Source organism: Cryptotermes secundus, unplaced genomic scaffold (genome assembly GCF_002891405.2).
Source record: "Cryptotermes secundus unplaced genomic scaffold, Csec_1.0 scaffold595, whole genome shotgun sequence".
Taxonomy (NCBI): Eukaryota; Metazoa; Arthropoda; class Insecta; order Blattodea; family Kalotermitidae; genus Cryptotermes; species Cryptotermes secundus.
Window position 1 is genome coordinate 323 of NW_019745088.1, and position 16,927 is coordinate 17,249.

Sequence of the window (16,927 nt, forward strand, 5' to 3'; positions counted from 1 at the left end):
TTTGGGAACCTGAGCTTGTTTCCTGGTGATGTTCCATGTGTTATGAGTCCCACCAGGATAAATACAAACAGACTTCGATCGCTTTTGACATAACATCCTAATGCCACTAATCCCAAAATGCGATACAATGAAAGATTTATGAACTTGACACCTCGCCACTCTGTACCACTGAACAGGAAGCCGAGTGGACCTTAGAGCCGATCTGAATGTTGTAGGGAATATAAAATTTCTAAGCCTGCCTGAAATCGAACTCCTGTTCCCCATTCGTTAAATCAACAGGCTAGTCAGTCTACTGACTAAGCTGCGTCTGTTTTATCTGCAGTAAATTAACACAGGACAACGGGATGTGGAAATAAGCATACTTTAGGCATATGTATTTCAGTTGAGTACACCTTCACAATTCTGTTAACGTTGTGGTCTGTTTATCTAAGATTTGTACTGTCAGAGTACAAGGAAGTTGCCTGCAACGACCGTTGTGCTGCGGGATTAGACACGAGGAGGAACTAATCAGCAGGTGGTTACGGCGCACCAAGGTCAGTTGTCGCACTGTCACAGCCGACAGTGTCACGACCAACAAGATTTGTCAGATTTGAGTTATATTGGTTTGGATGTTGCTTATCTTTCACCAAAACGTAGGTGTCTGACACAGGGCCTCTATAGAAACGTTACTGTCTTCTCTGCTTTCAGTCAGTTTCCTATATCTTGCCTCGGACCGACTAGGGAACACCCAAAGGCACTATGAAATTCATTGCATGTTCTCGCTTAGTATTTTGCCGTAGTGATGTGCAGTGCCGATCACAATGGCACCGAGATCTGAACTCTCTTCGCTCGCTCGAACGCTGGAATCGTGCGTTCGAATCCCACTCAAGGCATGGAGGTCTGTGTGCGTTATTCTGTGTTCATGTTGTTCTATGTGTAGGTAGAGGCCTTGGGACTGGCTGATCTCTTGTCAAAGGAGTCCTAACGTCTGTCTGTAAGATTAAGAAACTGAAAAAGCGAACAAGGGGCAACAAAAGGACTGTGGATCCATAGAGATATAAAGGTGTGTAGTGAATGGGGTAGAGTTTCTGGGAGCCGTTCCAATCCTCATTCCCTATCCGTTTTCCTTAATTAAATGGGTAAACAATAATTTAAATATTTGCCCACTAAATTTTTTATATTGATGAGAGAAGAATCCATATTCAGGTTGCCATATGTAAAAGTGTGGTGAAATAGCCTATGTCTTTATATTCGTATGTTAAATTTCAATTTCTCAGCCGTAACTACCATGAGCATTATCTTCTTGAGTGGGTACCTTCTGTTCCACTCTGCCTGTCGCTCTACATCTTGCTGGATTTTTGCTTGGCTTGCTATTCCCCCCTGAAAATGGAGGCAATATTTTCCTCCGAAACGCTGGTTGACGTCTACTAAACTATGCAGAATTAAACTCAGAAGATCGTTCTCTTTGTTGCCACAGATGTAAAGGTCACAAACACAACAGTATTTCTTTGCACATCTCAATTGGCTTTTATTCTAACGTGTCACCCTTTATTTGCACAGCGCGCATGACGCCAATCCGTAATGGGAACGCTGATTATCAAAAAAACGGCGGCAAATTAGCCCCCTCAACGCGGCTTCTTTACTCAAGAATGGAAACAAGTAGCGCCTGCAACCGCTGCGATTAGGCTTAACGATACCCATTGCTGTCGGAGTTGTTGCTGTACCAGACGGGGACGTCTGCCACTCCGTACTCAACCAGCAACCATTTCTAGCGCATCGCGTGAGGCCTGTAGCTGTCACGGCGGTAAATATTGTCACGTGTTGGGTATGTCACGCGACAAATAACCTCACGCCGTCTTGGATATAACCAATTTATTCCGCTCGCTCTCACACTTATACAGTTCACAATTTCACAAGTACTGCCATCTGCAGTATCACAAATAGTACTTCTGCTTCCATTCATTCCGAGGAATGCTAGACTGCAACTGACTGGTTACTCTCTCTCTAGTAACTGGCTCAGTACTCACTACTCACTACTCTAGTAGCTTCCGTACTGACAACACAGAAAACAGTTAGGCGATAGCTACCGCTGTTGCGTAACGTAGTGTTTACAGGCGTTGCGGGGGAACGCTGCCGAGAGTTGTTTATTGCTACATAGTAACCGCGGTGTCCCGTGTTACGTCACTGTGGGAACTACTGTTACGTCTCAGCGAGAGACGAAGGAGTGTTTACCGAGCGTTGCGTAATAATGGAAGGGGTGGGGGTATGTGACGTCACTCGCGAGACCTCAGAGTTCACGTGACCCCTACTTCCCCTTACGCCAACCACGTCACAGTATGAAGATTACTCTCATCTGGGATGTAACGTCGTATAGTCTGGTACATATTTACCCATATACGGCTTCAAATCCCGTAAGATAAAAATCTTCTCTTTTATTCTGACCATATGCATGTTGATATTCCTTACTAATAATACCCATTGGGGCAAACGCATTGTAGTTGGTTGAACCACCATACTACAAGCCGGAAGGTCGCGAGTTCGCTTCCCAATGAGGTCATTGGATTTTTCAATTGACCTAATCCCTGGGTTGAGGAATTACAGACGAAGAGATTCGTAATTGTTGTTGCTAGCGCAATAGTGTTCTTCCGATAAGACAGTAGGGCAGTTCGAGGCAATAAAATGTTTTAGCAGGTCTCAATGTTTTTATTTAACACGTATATACATTTTTGGAGCTTCTAAGAGATTGTGACTAAAAGACGTTTCGTAAGTTAACCCATACAGGGGCAGAGTTTTACTGGATGCATATCTGACAATGAGTAATCTCCGTGACACTTTCAAACTGGGGTTTAATCCAAGGGTCGAAAAATACGGTCAACTGACCATTAATGACGAATACATTTTTTTTCCTGCGATTAATCTTCCACTCTGCTGTTTCTGGATTTCTCATTCAGTCGCTTATAGCACGAACGAGATGGTGAAACACATCCAAACAAAATAAGATTTTGTAAGGCAGCACGGTTTCGCTTTCAAATTAGATATTTTTACTATAACGGTACGCCTGAGTTGAGTGTGTTCAGGACAAAGAGAGACAAGAGGAAGAAACTAATCTTGTGCTTTTAAGTGACGGTAAGAGGAAGAACACAAGGACACAAAATACTTATCAACATTTGTGTGGCGAGAGGATATTCGTCTCTCCATCAGATCTTCAGACCATCTTCAACCGCTAATGCCACTGATAATTAGAACAAGATTTTAAGGAATATAGGGCGTTAGTTTCCACTTCAATACATTTTCCAAACCAGTAAGCTTTTGTGAGACTTCTGATGGTAAATAGATTTGAATTTATTTTTACGGCGTTCCAAATTAATATTAGTCTCCTGTGTTGTTGCACTGTATAGAATGTTAGATGGTAACCAACGTCTCTGGAGAATATATTTGCTCCATCTTCACTTATACTTGGAAGGCAGAGACAATTTTCCTCCAGAAAATTGGTTTATGGTAGTTACCAAAGTTTCTGTGGGAAATGCTTACAACTTCACTTATACCCTGAAGATGGAGGCAGTATATTACTGAGCAGCGCTCTAAAATTCCTACACAGAATACCACAAAAATATAAACAAGAAACTTTCATCTGTTACTCTCTATCATATGAGAACTTAAGCGTCAGCAGCAGCTGCACTGCTTGTGACGCATGCGTCAATAGAAGCCCCGATACCTGCGAGCTGAGTCGCTACCTTCGCGACCTGGCTCGCGCCGCATTTGGCGAGTTGGCCGGGCAACTGCAACCCCAGTACTGTAAGATGCGCCAAATCGTGACTCGACGAGGAGACGAGGAGCAGGCCCTTTGAGGAGGTGTACTCGAAGACGGTCCCAAGGCAGCTCAGTAAACTGAGTCCGCTGAATGTGCAGCTTGATACTCGCGCCGGGACTTGCAGAAGGAGCTGCAGCGCCTGCGCACCGATGTCTTTAATGTCCGCCGAATATTCTCTCAACGACTGTACCGCAGCCTGGACGCACGCTTGTAGCTCCTGACCTGTGGAAACGCAATAGTCACAAAATGATCGTAGTTAGAAGCTACAATATTCGGTGTGATCCTTCGAATGTAGCCCCAAATTAATAATTATAGATCACGCAATGATCTAGCGACGAAAACAAGTGTTGTCAGGGGAGACAGTTGGGTTGCAGAAGATGATGAAACTGGTTTCCCTCCGCCTGGAGTCACAGAGCGACATGAAACTCTTATGTTCACAAATGTTGCTCCCAGCGTCGTAGAGTGAAGAAACTGGCGGAAACCGAACAGACAGGCAACGGCAGAGTATTGAAAAGTACACAGTTCTGCGAAATTTCGTTTTCATTAGTAAATTATTGCGTGATTTCAGTTATTAATTCGCGGCCTCCTCGTCCTGATAGTTCGGATATTCTCCATCGCCCGAATCTCATCTAAAACGTAGTGTTTCGGAAAGTGATTACGTTCCTTTCACTGGATGATGAGGTAAGTTTTTCCATCTCTAGCTTATTTAACGACGCTGTCAGTAGTACAGACAACGTTTCGAATTATAGGACAATTAATAATAGACTTGTGAATAAGAGGGAAGTAAAGATAGTTGTCTAATAGTAGAATGTAGACCGAACACGGTGGCCGCGTGCTCGAAGGAACGAATTGTCTTCGCCCGCTCAAACACCTGGGTCGCGGGTTCGAATCTCACTCGTGGCATGTTCTGTGTTTGTGTTGTCGTTTGTAGGTAGAGGCCTTACGACTGGCTGATCCCCCGCCCAAGATGCTCTAACAAATGTCTAAAGGTTAAGAAACAGAAGTGAGACGGGTGCCCTATACGCCAAGGAATGTGAGTCAGTAGAATATAGTGACGTAAATATGCACGTGACTGTCCGATGGAAAAGTCTTAGACACAGTTTATGCAGATTGAAATCTGTCCTCATACCTGCCACAGGCACGAGACTCCTCACGGCTTCAGACTGCTCGGAGACACATGTCTGGAAATTCCTACCAGCCTGCACCAGCGACTTGATCTTGTTGCCGACGTCCTCAGCCATCTGCCGTATCCTTGTCAGTGTAGAATCAATTAGCTGGGAGGCCTGAGTGTTGGCGCTCTTGAGCACGTTTTCTGCCGCGATGCTTGCGTTCGTTATGCTTTGCTCCACGACTTGTGCTGTCCTCTGGGCCGAATTAGCTAAACCTTGCAGGTCTGCGCACTTGACGCACTGTAACACACATACCAGCTGACTTAGAATCAGGGGCTTTTCTTCTGCCACTCGTAAATAATATATGAACATTCGATTCGTACCTCACAGAAAACACCTTAGTCTCCGCTACAAAACCAACTGGTAAATGCTGTTTCCAGAAACAATCATACGAAACACACAAGTACACTCTGTGGACAGAATGAAGAGTTTTAGTATGTTAAAGCAGAGGTAAAAGTAAGTAAAGCTATCCCTGCAACAGGCCGTGAAGGCCCATAGTGTTGTGAGACGTTGAGGTTCCCACATTTTCTCTGACAGTCGGCTCACAGACGGCGGTGAGGTTGTCAGCCTTACGCGCCGGCCGCCCGTTTTTTTTTTCCCCTTGGCACTACAGCCCCAGTGGGCCTAGTCCTACCTGCATGAACTTGCCGGCCGCCCGTTACCCCCAGGAATATTCCTGGTACTCATTTCTGTTAGAGGTTGAGTCGACCTCAGGGCCATAGTGCGGCTGGAAGTATTAGGTCAACTGAAAAACCAATAACCTCACCGGGATTCAATCCCGCTACCTTCCGACTTGTAGCATAGTGCCCGACTCACTACGCTACCAAGTGGCCCCGGAAGCAAATAGTGTATACAGTAAACACGGGCCTGTAAAGGGATGCACACTGTAGATGTGGAGCACACTTCAAGCATTGTTCTGCGTTAACCGAGTGACTCTCAGCTTCTTAACGTACATACTGAAAGCGACTTCGGTGTACGGGTCGAGGTAGGACTCACGGAGGAGAAATCAATTTCTAAGGCTCTGTATCTCGTTCGTTATGCTGTTTTGAGGCATACCGAAATCGGTATAGCCACTGGCTACGGACTGGACGGAGTTCAAGTCCCATTAGGGGCAATATTATTCTCTTCTCCACGTCATCCAGACCGATTCTGGTGTTTACCCAGCCTCCTATCCAGTGGGTACCTGGGGCTTTTCTTCTGGGGTTAAAATGACCAAAGCGTGAAGCTAACTCATTATTTCCAACTAGTTCTGAGGCCAAGAATAAATGGATCTATAAATCCACTCCTCCATACGACTTCATGACGTTGTGCTTAATGTGTTGTGCACAGGGACTAATTTACCTTTTCATAAAAGAAGTGACTGGATCTTGGGCCTCTTGGGAAGCTAAGCCAGAATGCGGAAGTTGATTACCGTGTTCACAAGGTCCGGCCAGTGGGCGATAGAATGCACACTCTGTGTAGCACCCGAAATTCTCGTGCGCTCGTGTCTCTTCCTTGTGGGCGTCAGGGTCCAGTGAGTTGGGGCTATGGAGTCTGAGACGCAGATCGCTGCACTGTCAGCACACAGATACAGAGGAGAACCAGCATCTCCAGTCCGGATATCTCGCTGAACACACTTACCCTCACAGATGTTACATGTTTTCCCAGTGATGATTTCAGCCTACTCTAAGATAAAAGTACTTGGCCGCGTCATAGCTCAAGCAGTTAGTCGCTGGCTTTCCACCGCGGCGGCTCGGGTTCAAGTGGGATTTGTGGTGGATAAAATGGAGGTGGGGCAGGTTTTCTCCAAATACTTCGGTTTCTCCTGCCAATCCTCATTCCACCAGTTGTTCCACAATCACCCTCACCTATCATCTGGGGCTGATACAATAGGCCAGAAGTTGCCGCAGTACAAGGGACTGAGTCCCACCCCACTAGCAATAAAGAAAAGATGAAAGTAGGCTTATGACATCACCATGCTATGTCTGTATCTGTGCATCCCTCTGCTATCAGTTTTTGAATGCTTGAAACCAATCCTCATGAAACTTACAAGGTTACGTATAGAACCTTGATACTCCGTGACTTTGTAAACAGCGGCAATTGTTAGGTAACGTCCGCAACATGCATGTAAAGATAGAAGAACTGTTGTTTTGTATGTGATCTATGCCAAGATGTTATAACCGGGAGGTTTGGATCTTAGTTGTTCTGTACCGGAGTCTGTGAACAGAGGACTTGAACCGGAGGCAGAGGAATAACCAATGTTGGAGCCGTTGCCAGGACACGTCAACAGACTGAGACCACTAGACTGCGTGTGTGTGAAAATAGCGGAAGTATTATAGTAATTTGTAGTTATGAACTGTAAGTGGTCAGTAAATCCATTCACCAATCCACGCCCCGTCTATAGTCACACATACATGTGACAATATTATGGTATCTGAGACTATCTCAACGGCGTACTTCATAAATCTCTCCCATTGGTGTTTGTGTGAATCCCTTTATCGTTGCTAGACAACGGCTCGGTAAAGACGCACACGCAACAGTAGAGAAATGGTTGGACGCGTCATTTCCCATGCGGTCCGTGTAATATCAAAGGAAAATATGCTAGTAGTTCCCAGAAATTCTTGTTTATAACTGTCGGCTAATTTTCATGACAACACTATTATTAGCTTCTACCTTAACATGGATACAGCTGCTCACCTGCAGGGAGTAGAGCACTGCCAGGAGGTAAATGAGTCTGGGCGTCATCTTGTCGCCGCCCCGCCGCCGATTTTCCTGGTTATGAAGTTCCTTTGTGGGGATGCAGCGGGTTATATAGGCGGTACACAAGCTGAATAAACACAGACACCCTGATTGTGACGTCATTTGTTTTCCTTCTAATGATCATTCTAGTCCTTTAAGAAGACAAATGAAATACGTGCGTATTACTCTTCGCCGAGTTGCAGGTAGTGTCTTGTGGGGGACAGCGCCGTGTAGTCCGATGTAACTCCACCGGCACTGCCTACATCTTCTGGTTTCAAGGCTAGGCTACGCAAGGTGTGCTTACCATCTTCTTGTCTTACTATTTGACCATGATGATGTAGGCATATATTCCTCCGAAACGCCAGTGGGCTTCTACCAGAGTGTACGGTATTGTACACCAGGAGACGGAATTCTTCATTCTCTTTTTACTTCATGAAATTTTATTATTATTATTAACATATTCGTTAGGTTAAGCATGAAGCCATGAAGACATATTGGGGAGCGGAGGTATAGCTTAACTGTTCTTAACTTTGTCATTAAATAAAGACGAGCAGGTCGCTTTTTCCCTGTGGGACCCCCCCCCCCCAAAAAAAAATACTCATTATGCAGAAGGATGTGTGGACCCCAAATTCGCTCTGAATGTTTCGGGGAGGTAAAAGCCTAGGTACCCGTCAGGAATAAAACCTCGATTCATTACTGTCCAGCATATAGCCTAGTCGTTATGCCGACTGAGCTGTCGCGTATCCTACGAGTATAACGTAATTGTTATTGTCATTAAAATGAAACAATGTAGTTTTACCCGTTGTACTGTATGGATTTAATGCACTTTGTCTGACACCCTGATGACTGAATATGCGAAAATTTTAGATATATATGTATCCGTATAGTTTAGCACTTTGCATGTACGAGGGGGCGAACAAAAGAATGGAAACACTAAGAAATTGAGGAATGTATTTCCTTCTGTTGGCTATATTGAAAGAATTTTAGTTGGCAGCACTGAATATTGTTCTTCCATTTGTTTACACTCTGTAATGCTCGTGTCAGTGCATTAGTGATTGTGTTGAGTGACATTCTGTGTGACAGAATTGGGAAATTAGACACTTGTCTGATTTTGTAAGAGGAACAATGGGCGAAAATCAGCGCTGACAGAAAGTGATCTTCGTACATTGAGAAGGATTGTTTCGGAAAATCACAGAACTACTGCAGCACAGGTGATCTGGAGCAGAGCTGAAAGTTCATCCTGAAGACTCTGTTTCCACAAAATCTGTCCGACGTGAGCTTCACAAACCCAACATCCACGGCAGTGCTGAAACTGCTAAACCTCCGATTACCGGGAGTAATGCTCAGATGCATAAACTGTGGTGTCACGACCATGAAACCTGGACATCAGACAACTGGAAATGCGCGCGTGATATGGTCAGATGAGTCGTCCTTCACGCAGTTCCCTGCATCAGGAAGAGTTTACATTTGGAGACCACCCAAGCAAACCTACAGTCCGGAATGCCTGGTTCCAACAGTGAAACACGGGGGAGGTTCTGTGAAGGTTTGAGCAGCAACATCGTGATACAGTGTTCTGTTGGTCCCATTGTTACTCTTCATGACCGGGTTACTGCAAGGGAGCACGTGTACAGGTTGCGTAATCAGGTGCATCCAGTGGTCCAGACGCTATTTCCGAACACCGATGCGGTTTTCTGAGACGGCAGTGTCGCCATTCACACACCTGGAACTGTTCAGTAATTGTCTGAAGAGCATGAAGGTGAAATTCAACATCTTCCCTGGCCAGCACAGTCACCATATTCGAACATTCTGCTGTGAAATTCCAGTGTTTCTGACTTTCTTTGTCCATTATACATTATTGTAGATCCAGAGTACTTGATACGCCATTTTCGATAATAGATTAAGTCAAGTGGAGTAAAATTGGCAGGGAATATAGCACGCATGGAAGCGAAATGCATCCAAGCGCTTCGTGGGAAAATATGAGAGAAAACTAGACGTAGATGGAACGATAATATTAAAATGGATCAGAAAAAATTGGAACGTGAATGTGTGGACACGACTCATTTGGATTGGAATAGGGACGAGTGGTTGGCTTTTTGGACACGGTAATGAACAATCGAACGTCTTAAAAGGTGGACTATTTAGTAGGTTAGTGAGGAACTATTGCTTCCTCAAGAATAAGCTCCGTGGATTTAGCTAGCGTATTTAAAAAACAAACTGGAAGTGAACGTAGAGGGGCCGTATGAAGGCTCAGGTTGTTAGTCGCTGGCTGCCCACAATGGCTGTTAGGGCTCGATCACATTTCAGGATATCTGGGATTTGTGGTGGGCAAAATAGCATTGCTGAGGGGCTTATCCGTTCCACAAGCTGTCATTGAGAATATACGAGCTGCTATCGGAAAGTTCCCGGACTAGGTAATAAAAGAGCTGGCTTAATTTACTTAATTTTGGCTGCCATCTCCTTCAAAATAGCCTCTTTGGGAACGTATACAGCGATCCGGTTTTTTTCACTCTACAAAAGCACCGTGGATGTCATTTTCCTTTATGCTGTCGAGTACAGCTTGCGGTTCCCTTTGGATGTCAGACACTGTTTCAGAGCGTCATCCCTTCCGATAGCACCTCGTATTGTCTTGGCACTGACAGTTTCTTGGAGTAACCAACTTAAGGAAAAGAAAAGATGAAAGGTAAAGTTAATGGAAACAGGTGTTTCGGCATGACTCACAGTTTATTGAGCCTCTACATTTTCACATTTGTTTTAAATCAGCAAGATTGTGTGAGACTGACATTAAGCCTCCCGTTTTCTTTCTTCCCCCATTGTCATAACGACAGTTCATTCAGTAGATGGCCCATTGAAGACACAAGTCTGAACACTCTCAGAGATGTCCTTATATTTCTTGAGAGCTTCTCCTACTTCGTCAGTGCCGCATTTAACAATTTTTTGTGAAGCCTCTTCCAACTGCGTCTTGAACTCTGACAAGTCGTAAGCAATCGATGAAACCATCAGCAAACCTTTGGACAGATATGTATTGCCGACCTCAACGTAGCAACTCAGCTGCTCCGGGAGCTGCAGCACAGACGCACGCTTGCAGGAGGATAAGTCTGCGGGGATGTCCTTGACTAGCTGCTCTGATTGGTCGGCCAGGTTCGCAATATCAGCTTTCAGTGGCTCCAAAGGAGCTTCGGCGCTTTTCACGCATGTTTGCAAGTCTTCATCTGCCAAAAGTAAAACACGGGGAGCTCAAAGTAACTGAAATGTAAAATATTTAGGAATTAATTAATGTTATCTTCTTCATTTTGTAAAAGGTAAAGGTACAGCTATCCCCGTAACAGACCGTGAAGGCCTATAAGGGATACACAGATGGCGGTAAGGTCAGTTTTATGCGCTCCCTCCAGATTCCTGATACTCATTTCGGTTAGAGGCTGAGTCGACCCCAAAGCCATAGTGCGGCTGGAAGGATTATTAGGTCAATTGAGAAATACAATAACCTCATGAGGAATGAAAGCGCGACCTTCAGGCTTGTATCACAGTGCCACAATCAACTGCGATATCCCGTGCCACTCCTGAGTTTGTAATGAAATTTCACTTTCATGTTTTGATAAGTTGCGTATCTCCCCCCCCCCCCCATCACAATTATTGTGAAATACAAGTATATTTGCGTTTTTACAGCATTTAGACATTTCTTTACATAGTCGCCTCGATTTTCAGTGCAGTTTCTCCAACTGTTCACAACTTTGCATGATTCCATCGGACTGAAATATTTTCAATTGAATCTTACACACATTCCTCGATTCTAACGCTAGTTCCATACATAGCATAGTCGCTGTCGAGTCTTCTGATTTCTCGGATACATTGGTTATTATTATAGCGTGTAGAGGCGTTACTATGCAACGACCCCGAGATAAGCAATCATACCGGAGCCGTTTCTAGTCAACGGCTCGGTAAACACGTTCCCGCAGCAACTCACACGAACACAACAGTGGTCAGCAACAGAGGTACGATGCTTTCTATATGGTCCGTGCCGAGATGTTATAACCGGAACGGTTTTGGGTAAAATAATTGCAAGAATGCTCAGTTGAAAGTTTGGTTGTAATGAGAGGGCTTTGTGTGTGATAGTTGAAGTGCGTAATTCAGTGAGACTGTTATAGTTCCTGTGTTAAAATATGTTGCCAGGAAATGGCTAGTGGAGACTGCAATAGATTGAGGACACTAGTCTGTGTGTCAGTGACCTACAAAGTGTAGTCACGAGTCGTGAGAGTATAAATGGTCACTAAATCGAGTCACTAATCCAACCCCCGCCTATAGTCACCGAGCATGTTGGCTCTATGGTAAAAGTCTAGATTTCTATTCTGTAGGCGCTCGGTTCGAATCTTTGCCGCAACATCAGCTACACTTAGGTTTTCCGTGGTTTTCTCAGACCTTTCAGATATATGTTAGGATAGTACCTGGATTACGTCACGACCCCTTCCAAATTCTTTCAGAATTATCATTCACGCTCGATTCTACACAGCATAGATGCTGAAAATACAGGAAACTATTCCACGAAAGATTTTTATTCCTTGACCTAAGCGTATGTTACAGTCGATGACCACCCATATCGCCCATCATTAAGAATATCTGCCCGTCATCCTAAAATTTTCGCCCGTTTTATCTGGAACATACGGTTATCGCTGTATTGAAATGTTGTTACAGGAGCCTCTTGCCCCATTGCACATGACGTCAGAGAGAGATTCCGAAATGTTGTAGTGCAAAAATGAACTCAAGACTGTGGCCAAAGTCCAGAATAGAACGTAGATCTAGTTGTGTTACACACCGTCATCAGAAACATTCAGATTGAGCTTCAAGTGTTATTCTTCCGGAAACTCCACCAGTTTTTGCGTTTTATGACATCAGAGGTCGGTGTTCTCCCTTACAGTATCTCTCAGTCTTTGGTGAGAACTCGGTTCATCGCAGGACAACGCAGCACAGAATAACGCGGATATAGGTGTACATCGGTGGCCCGAGTGTGCTGGGCTTTTACTCTGCTTATCAAACAACTAAATAAACTCTCAGATAAATGCACGGAAAGGCAAATTCATGCGTGCTTACGCCGAAGTAGGAACTTAAGTTCCCCTGTGGCGAAACACAAAGTCGAGAAGACTTTCGGGGAACTGACGCTCTAGATACCGACATTAGAAGAAAGTCAGTGGTCAGCATCTGTCCCCAGCTGCCATACCCCGAAAAAGGAGCCCTTTCGCAACGAGATTTCTGCCCCAAGTCCCATAGCCACCCTGAATCTCATGATGAAGAGCTACAGCCCTACTCATGCTGTGAATCACACTGCGGCTATTCGTCGGGCAGACAGTCGCTTTATCGACTGAACAATCCCGTATGAAGAGACTGTTTGCATCAGAGAGAGAAGTGGCAATGAGGAACTTCTTAATGTGCACCCACGCTTAGCTAGATGTTAGATTTCTTGGGCCGTGCCATATGCCAGGATTCCTGCTTCGGCGGCCCGGGTTGGAGCCCAGGTGAGATTATGTAGGATTTGTGGTGGAAGAAGTGGGAACTGGGGCAGGTTTTTTCCGAGTATTTAGGTTTCCTATGTCAATTTGTATTTGATCAACTATCCCCACATTCATGAATTATTTGTTGCAATATAATCTAGTTGTTGAAGAGCCAACTTAAAAACATGAAAAGGAATTTAGAGAATAGTAGCTTTATCAAAAGAGGAAGATGGTATTGGAAGGTCATAACCTACAAAGGAAAAAGACAGCGAGAGCTGAGTGGATATGTTTGGATAATAAATTATAATTCATTATGAACTGTGTAAAATTTACTCTGTAAATTATAAATTTTATGAAGAACCTTTATTAAAACTATCATCTATCTATCTGTCTATCTGTCTGTCTGTCTGTCTGTGGCACTACGGTCCTTTGTTAGGCCTTGGCCGATTTTTGAGCTTCTTAATCCTATGCATAGTCGGCGGGACTCCTTGGAAGGAAGATCAACCAATCGCAAGGCCTCTTCCTATACATAGAACAACACAAAGACAGAATAAAGCCACACAGACATGTATGCCTCGAATGGGATTCGAACCCACGACCCCAGTGTTCGAGCGGGCAAAGAATGTTAATGCCTTAGACCTCGCGGCCACTGTGTTTGGCTGTTTATTAAAACTGGTGACGGAAGTTTGGTGTTTAAGGGTGTACATTGGATTGGGTTGCCTCAGGCTAAGGTCTAGTGATGTGTTTTTCTGAATACATAATGGAACTTTGAGATTACTGAAAGACGGAGAATTCTTTCAGTAGCTACGCGACAGCGAAATTCTGAACCCCTTTTATGGAGTTATCTATTCCGTCTCAATGAATCTTATACAATGAAATCATTATGTTTCTGTGTCAGAGCGGTAACAAAATGTTCCGACAGAGCACGCGCATGCTCTGGTTGCAGATGTTACTAATTCTGCCGGTAGGTGGATCTGTCAATAAGAGCCTCTCTGTCGTCATTTTGTTAAATCGACGGTGCGTGTTTAGGAGGAACCTGTATTTTGTATTTTTTCAATTGTGGTTATGGTGGTTAGATTGTGAGTACGTGCAACTCACCTCCTTGTGCATGCATGAATACCCGCATATAAATGAACGTGTAAATGAATAACAAGCTGGTTCCATGTGGAGCAGAATCCATCTTAGGAAGATGATAGTGTCTCGTGTGGTCAAGAATTTTTCCTACACTTTATATAATCAATATAATAGTTACTGTGTTCGTAAGGCCGCGCCATAGCTCAAGCGGTTAGTCACTGCCTTCCCACCTCGGCGGCCCGGGTTCGATCCAGGGGTCTCAAGTGGGATTTGTGGTGGACTAAGTGGCGCTGTGGCAGATTTTCTCCGAGTACTTCGGTTTCCCCTTCCAATCTTCATTCCACAAAATTCTCCATCATAATCACACGGGGCAGGCTACAATAGGCCAATCAGTGGCCGCCTTGCCGAATGGACCCAGTTGGACTCCACCCCACACTAAGCGAATTAAAAAAAAATTACTGTGTTCGTAATAGAATCAAGTATAGTGAGGTCGCATTTTATGCGAATTTTAAGTAGTACGATATAAAAAATAAAGTGTCAGTTCATACGCAACGTTTAGGAGGAAAAATGTGTTGAATTATGCGAGGTCTTCAGGAACGAAAAAGAAACAAAAAAAGAAAACTCAGTGGCCTGTAGTCTACAAGCGAACTACACCGACCGAGCGATCGCCGCTTGTCAGCAAAGTTAGAGCCGACTTTAGTGGATAGAGGTTGTCGCGTGTTCAGCGCAACGAATATCCACTGCCGTTAATTTCTGTTTTATAGACCGGAGCCGCTTTTTCCTTGAAATAGCTCCTGAATTATCCTCACAAGGCTGAATGAACCCCGCTTCAGGAACGAATCCCTGGCATAAAATATGACCTCACTGTAAATTGTTCATAAAAGCGTCGTGACGCCGTACATGCCAGGCTATTCACGCTGTTGACTTCCTCTAATCCTTCGCTCACGCATGTCCCGATGTTTGCCCCGATCTGCTTGGCTGCAGACACAACCTCCTGTATCTTGTCTTTCGCCTCTTGAGCCTTGGCGTTCAGATTAGCTGACGCGGAGCTGATCACCTCGGAAACCTTGCTTTTGATCTGATCCCACAGACTCGACACCTCAGACACGGCGTCCGCAGCCTTCTGCTGGGCCTCTTGTGCAACCTTCTCCACCTCGCTTTTGATGTCATCGATGATGCTACGTTTCTGCACCGCGGACGCTTGGACATGCTGCAGAACACATTAGATTACGTCGCTATTTAAACTTCGTAGGTTATGTAGCGGGGACACGCCGGGCCCTAGGGTGGGTACAAAATAAAACTATCCGTGTAACAGGCCATGGAGTTCCATAGGGCTGTGAGACGTCGAGGCTCCCCCATTTTCTAGACAGTCGGGTCACAGATGGCGGCGAGGTTGTCAGCCTTAAGCGCTGAACGCCCCTTACCCCCAGGATGATATCTGCTACTCATTTATGTTAGAGGCTGAGTCGACCCCAGAGCCACAGTGTGGCGGGCAGGACTAGGTCAATTGAAAAGTCCAGAGACCTCATCGGGAATCGAACCCGCGACTGTCTAGCTTGCAGCACACCAAATGCGCTACTGCGTAACCTCCCGCCCCCCTCCAGGCGTGTGTCGAGCCATATATATCGTGTCAGGTATTGTGGTGAATAATGATTTGGGAATGATTACTATCTCGACATTTGAGTGGAGCGACTAAAGAAAAGCATGGAAAACCTTAGTCAAAGTAAGAGATGTCTCGGCCTAGATTCGAACCAAGCAAGACTGAAGCGTTGCTCCCACGCCAACACGTTCGTTATTAAGCAGAGGGAGAGCTTTGTACTTGGAAGAGAGACTTGAGAAGCCGAACTACTTAACAATGAACGCCCGGATTTAAGTAAGTGGCTTGTATCAAGTAGCAGGGACTTGGCACTTACCTGCAAAGCACAAAGCACCGCCACGAAGCAAATGAGCTTAGACGCCATCTTGTCGTTGTTCGTTTTCCCGGTTATAAATTTTTTTCGTGTCAAGGTGCATCGGCTTATATAGGCCATACACAAGCTGAATAAACACAGACACACGGCCCAGTACGTCACTCGTACCCCCACCTCCACCCCAACCCTCAGACCTTGAAGGCTGAAACGCGCAGTTTCATCCGAAGTGCGCCTGAGCGTGTGGCCCTCCCAAGAGTTCACTCAGTACGAGGACAAATGAAAGTCATATCATAATGCTTCGATGGTCTTTGGGCCGTGTAAACATGAGCAGTGTTGCCGACGTTTTCGTAGATACGTGCTGCCTTCGTCGTCAGGGCGAAAGTTTGTAGGCTGGTGCCCAGTCCCGTGGCGCCTTTGGTGGCCCTTAAGAGAGCCGTTTTGATTGCTTGCCCTCTTCCACTCTCCCAACACGGTTCGGGTGCCATCCCTCGTCCCGCCTTTCGTGGGTCTCTTTGCCCACACTGTATGTATATAAACGAACAATTAGTCAGTATTCACTTTAACCATGAAGATGGAGGCAGTTTGTACCAACGAAATGTCTGCAACACTGCTTATATCCACATTCTACAAAGAACCATGAGCAAATTGAGCGAAGTGATAGCACCTAGTTGATTCGTCAACCTAACAGCGGTCGAAACTGCAAATACTCGTATGTCTGCAGACTGATCGCCCGAGAAGCCATTTTCGCAGAACCATTCAGTCTGAAGAGTCAGCCTAACAACAACT

General features: G+C 45.1%; 2 protein-coding genes across 2 annotated transcripts; both read right to left on the reverse strand.

Annotated features, from left to right (window-relative positions):
- Positions 1-2,661: 2,661 nt before the first annotated feature.
- Positions 2,662-7,719, reverse strand: LOC111874934. The gene is made up of 3 exons (XM_023870817.2): positions 7,636-7,719; positions 4,920-5,199; positions 2,662-4,012 (listed from the first exon to the last, which is right to left on the reverse strand). Exons 1-3 carry the CDS (start codon positions 7,681-7,683, stop codon positions 3,636-3,638), a joined length of 705 nt encoding a protein of 234 aa, XP_023726585.1. The 5' UTR covers positions 7,684-7,719; the 3' UTR covers positions 2,662-3,635.
- A 2,660-nt stretch (positions 7,720-10,379) lies between these two features.
- LOC111874930 lies at positions 10,380-16,252 on the reverse strand. Its single transcript, XM_023870811.2, has 3 exons — positions 16,145-16,252; positions 15,132-15,441; positions 10,380-10,886 (listed from the first exon to the last, which is right to left on the reverse strand). The coding sequence occupies exons 1-3, from the start codon at positions 16,190-16,192 to the stop codon at positions 10,504-10,506; spliced, it is 741 nt and encodes a 246-aa protein (XP_023726579.1). The 5' UTR covers positions 16,193-16,252; the 3' UTR covers positions 10,380-10,503.
- Between the last annotated feature and the right edge of the window lie 675 nt (positions 16,253-16,927).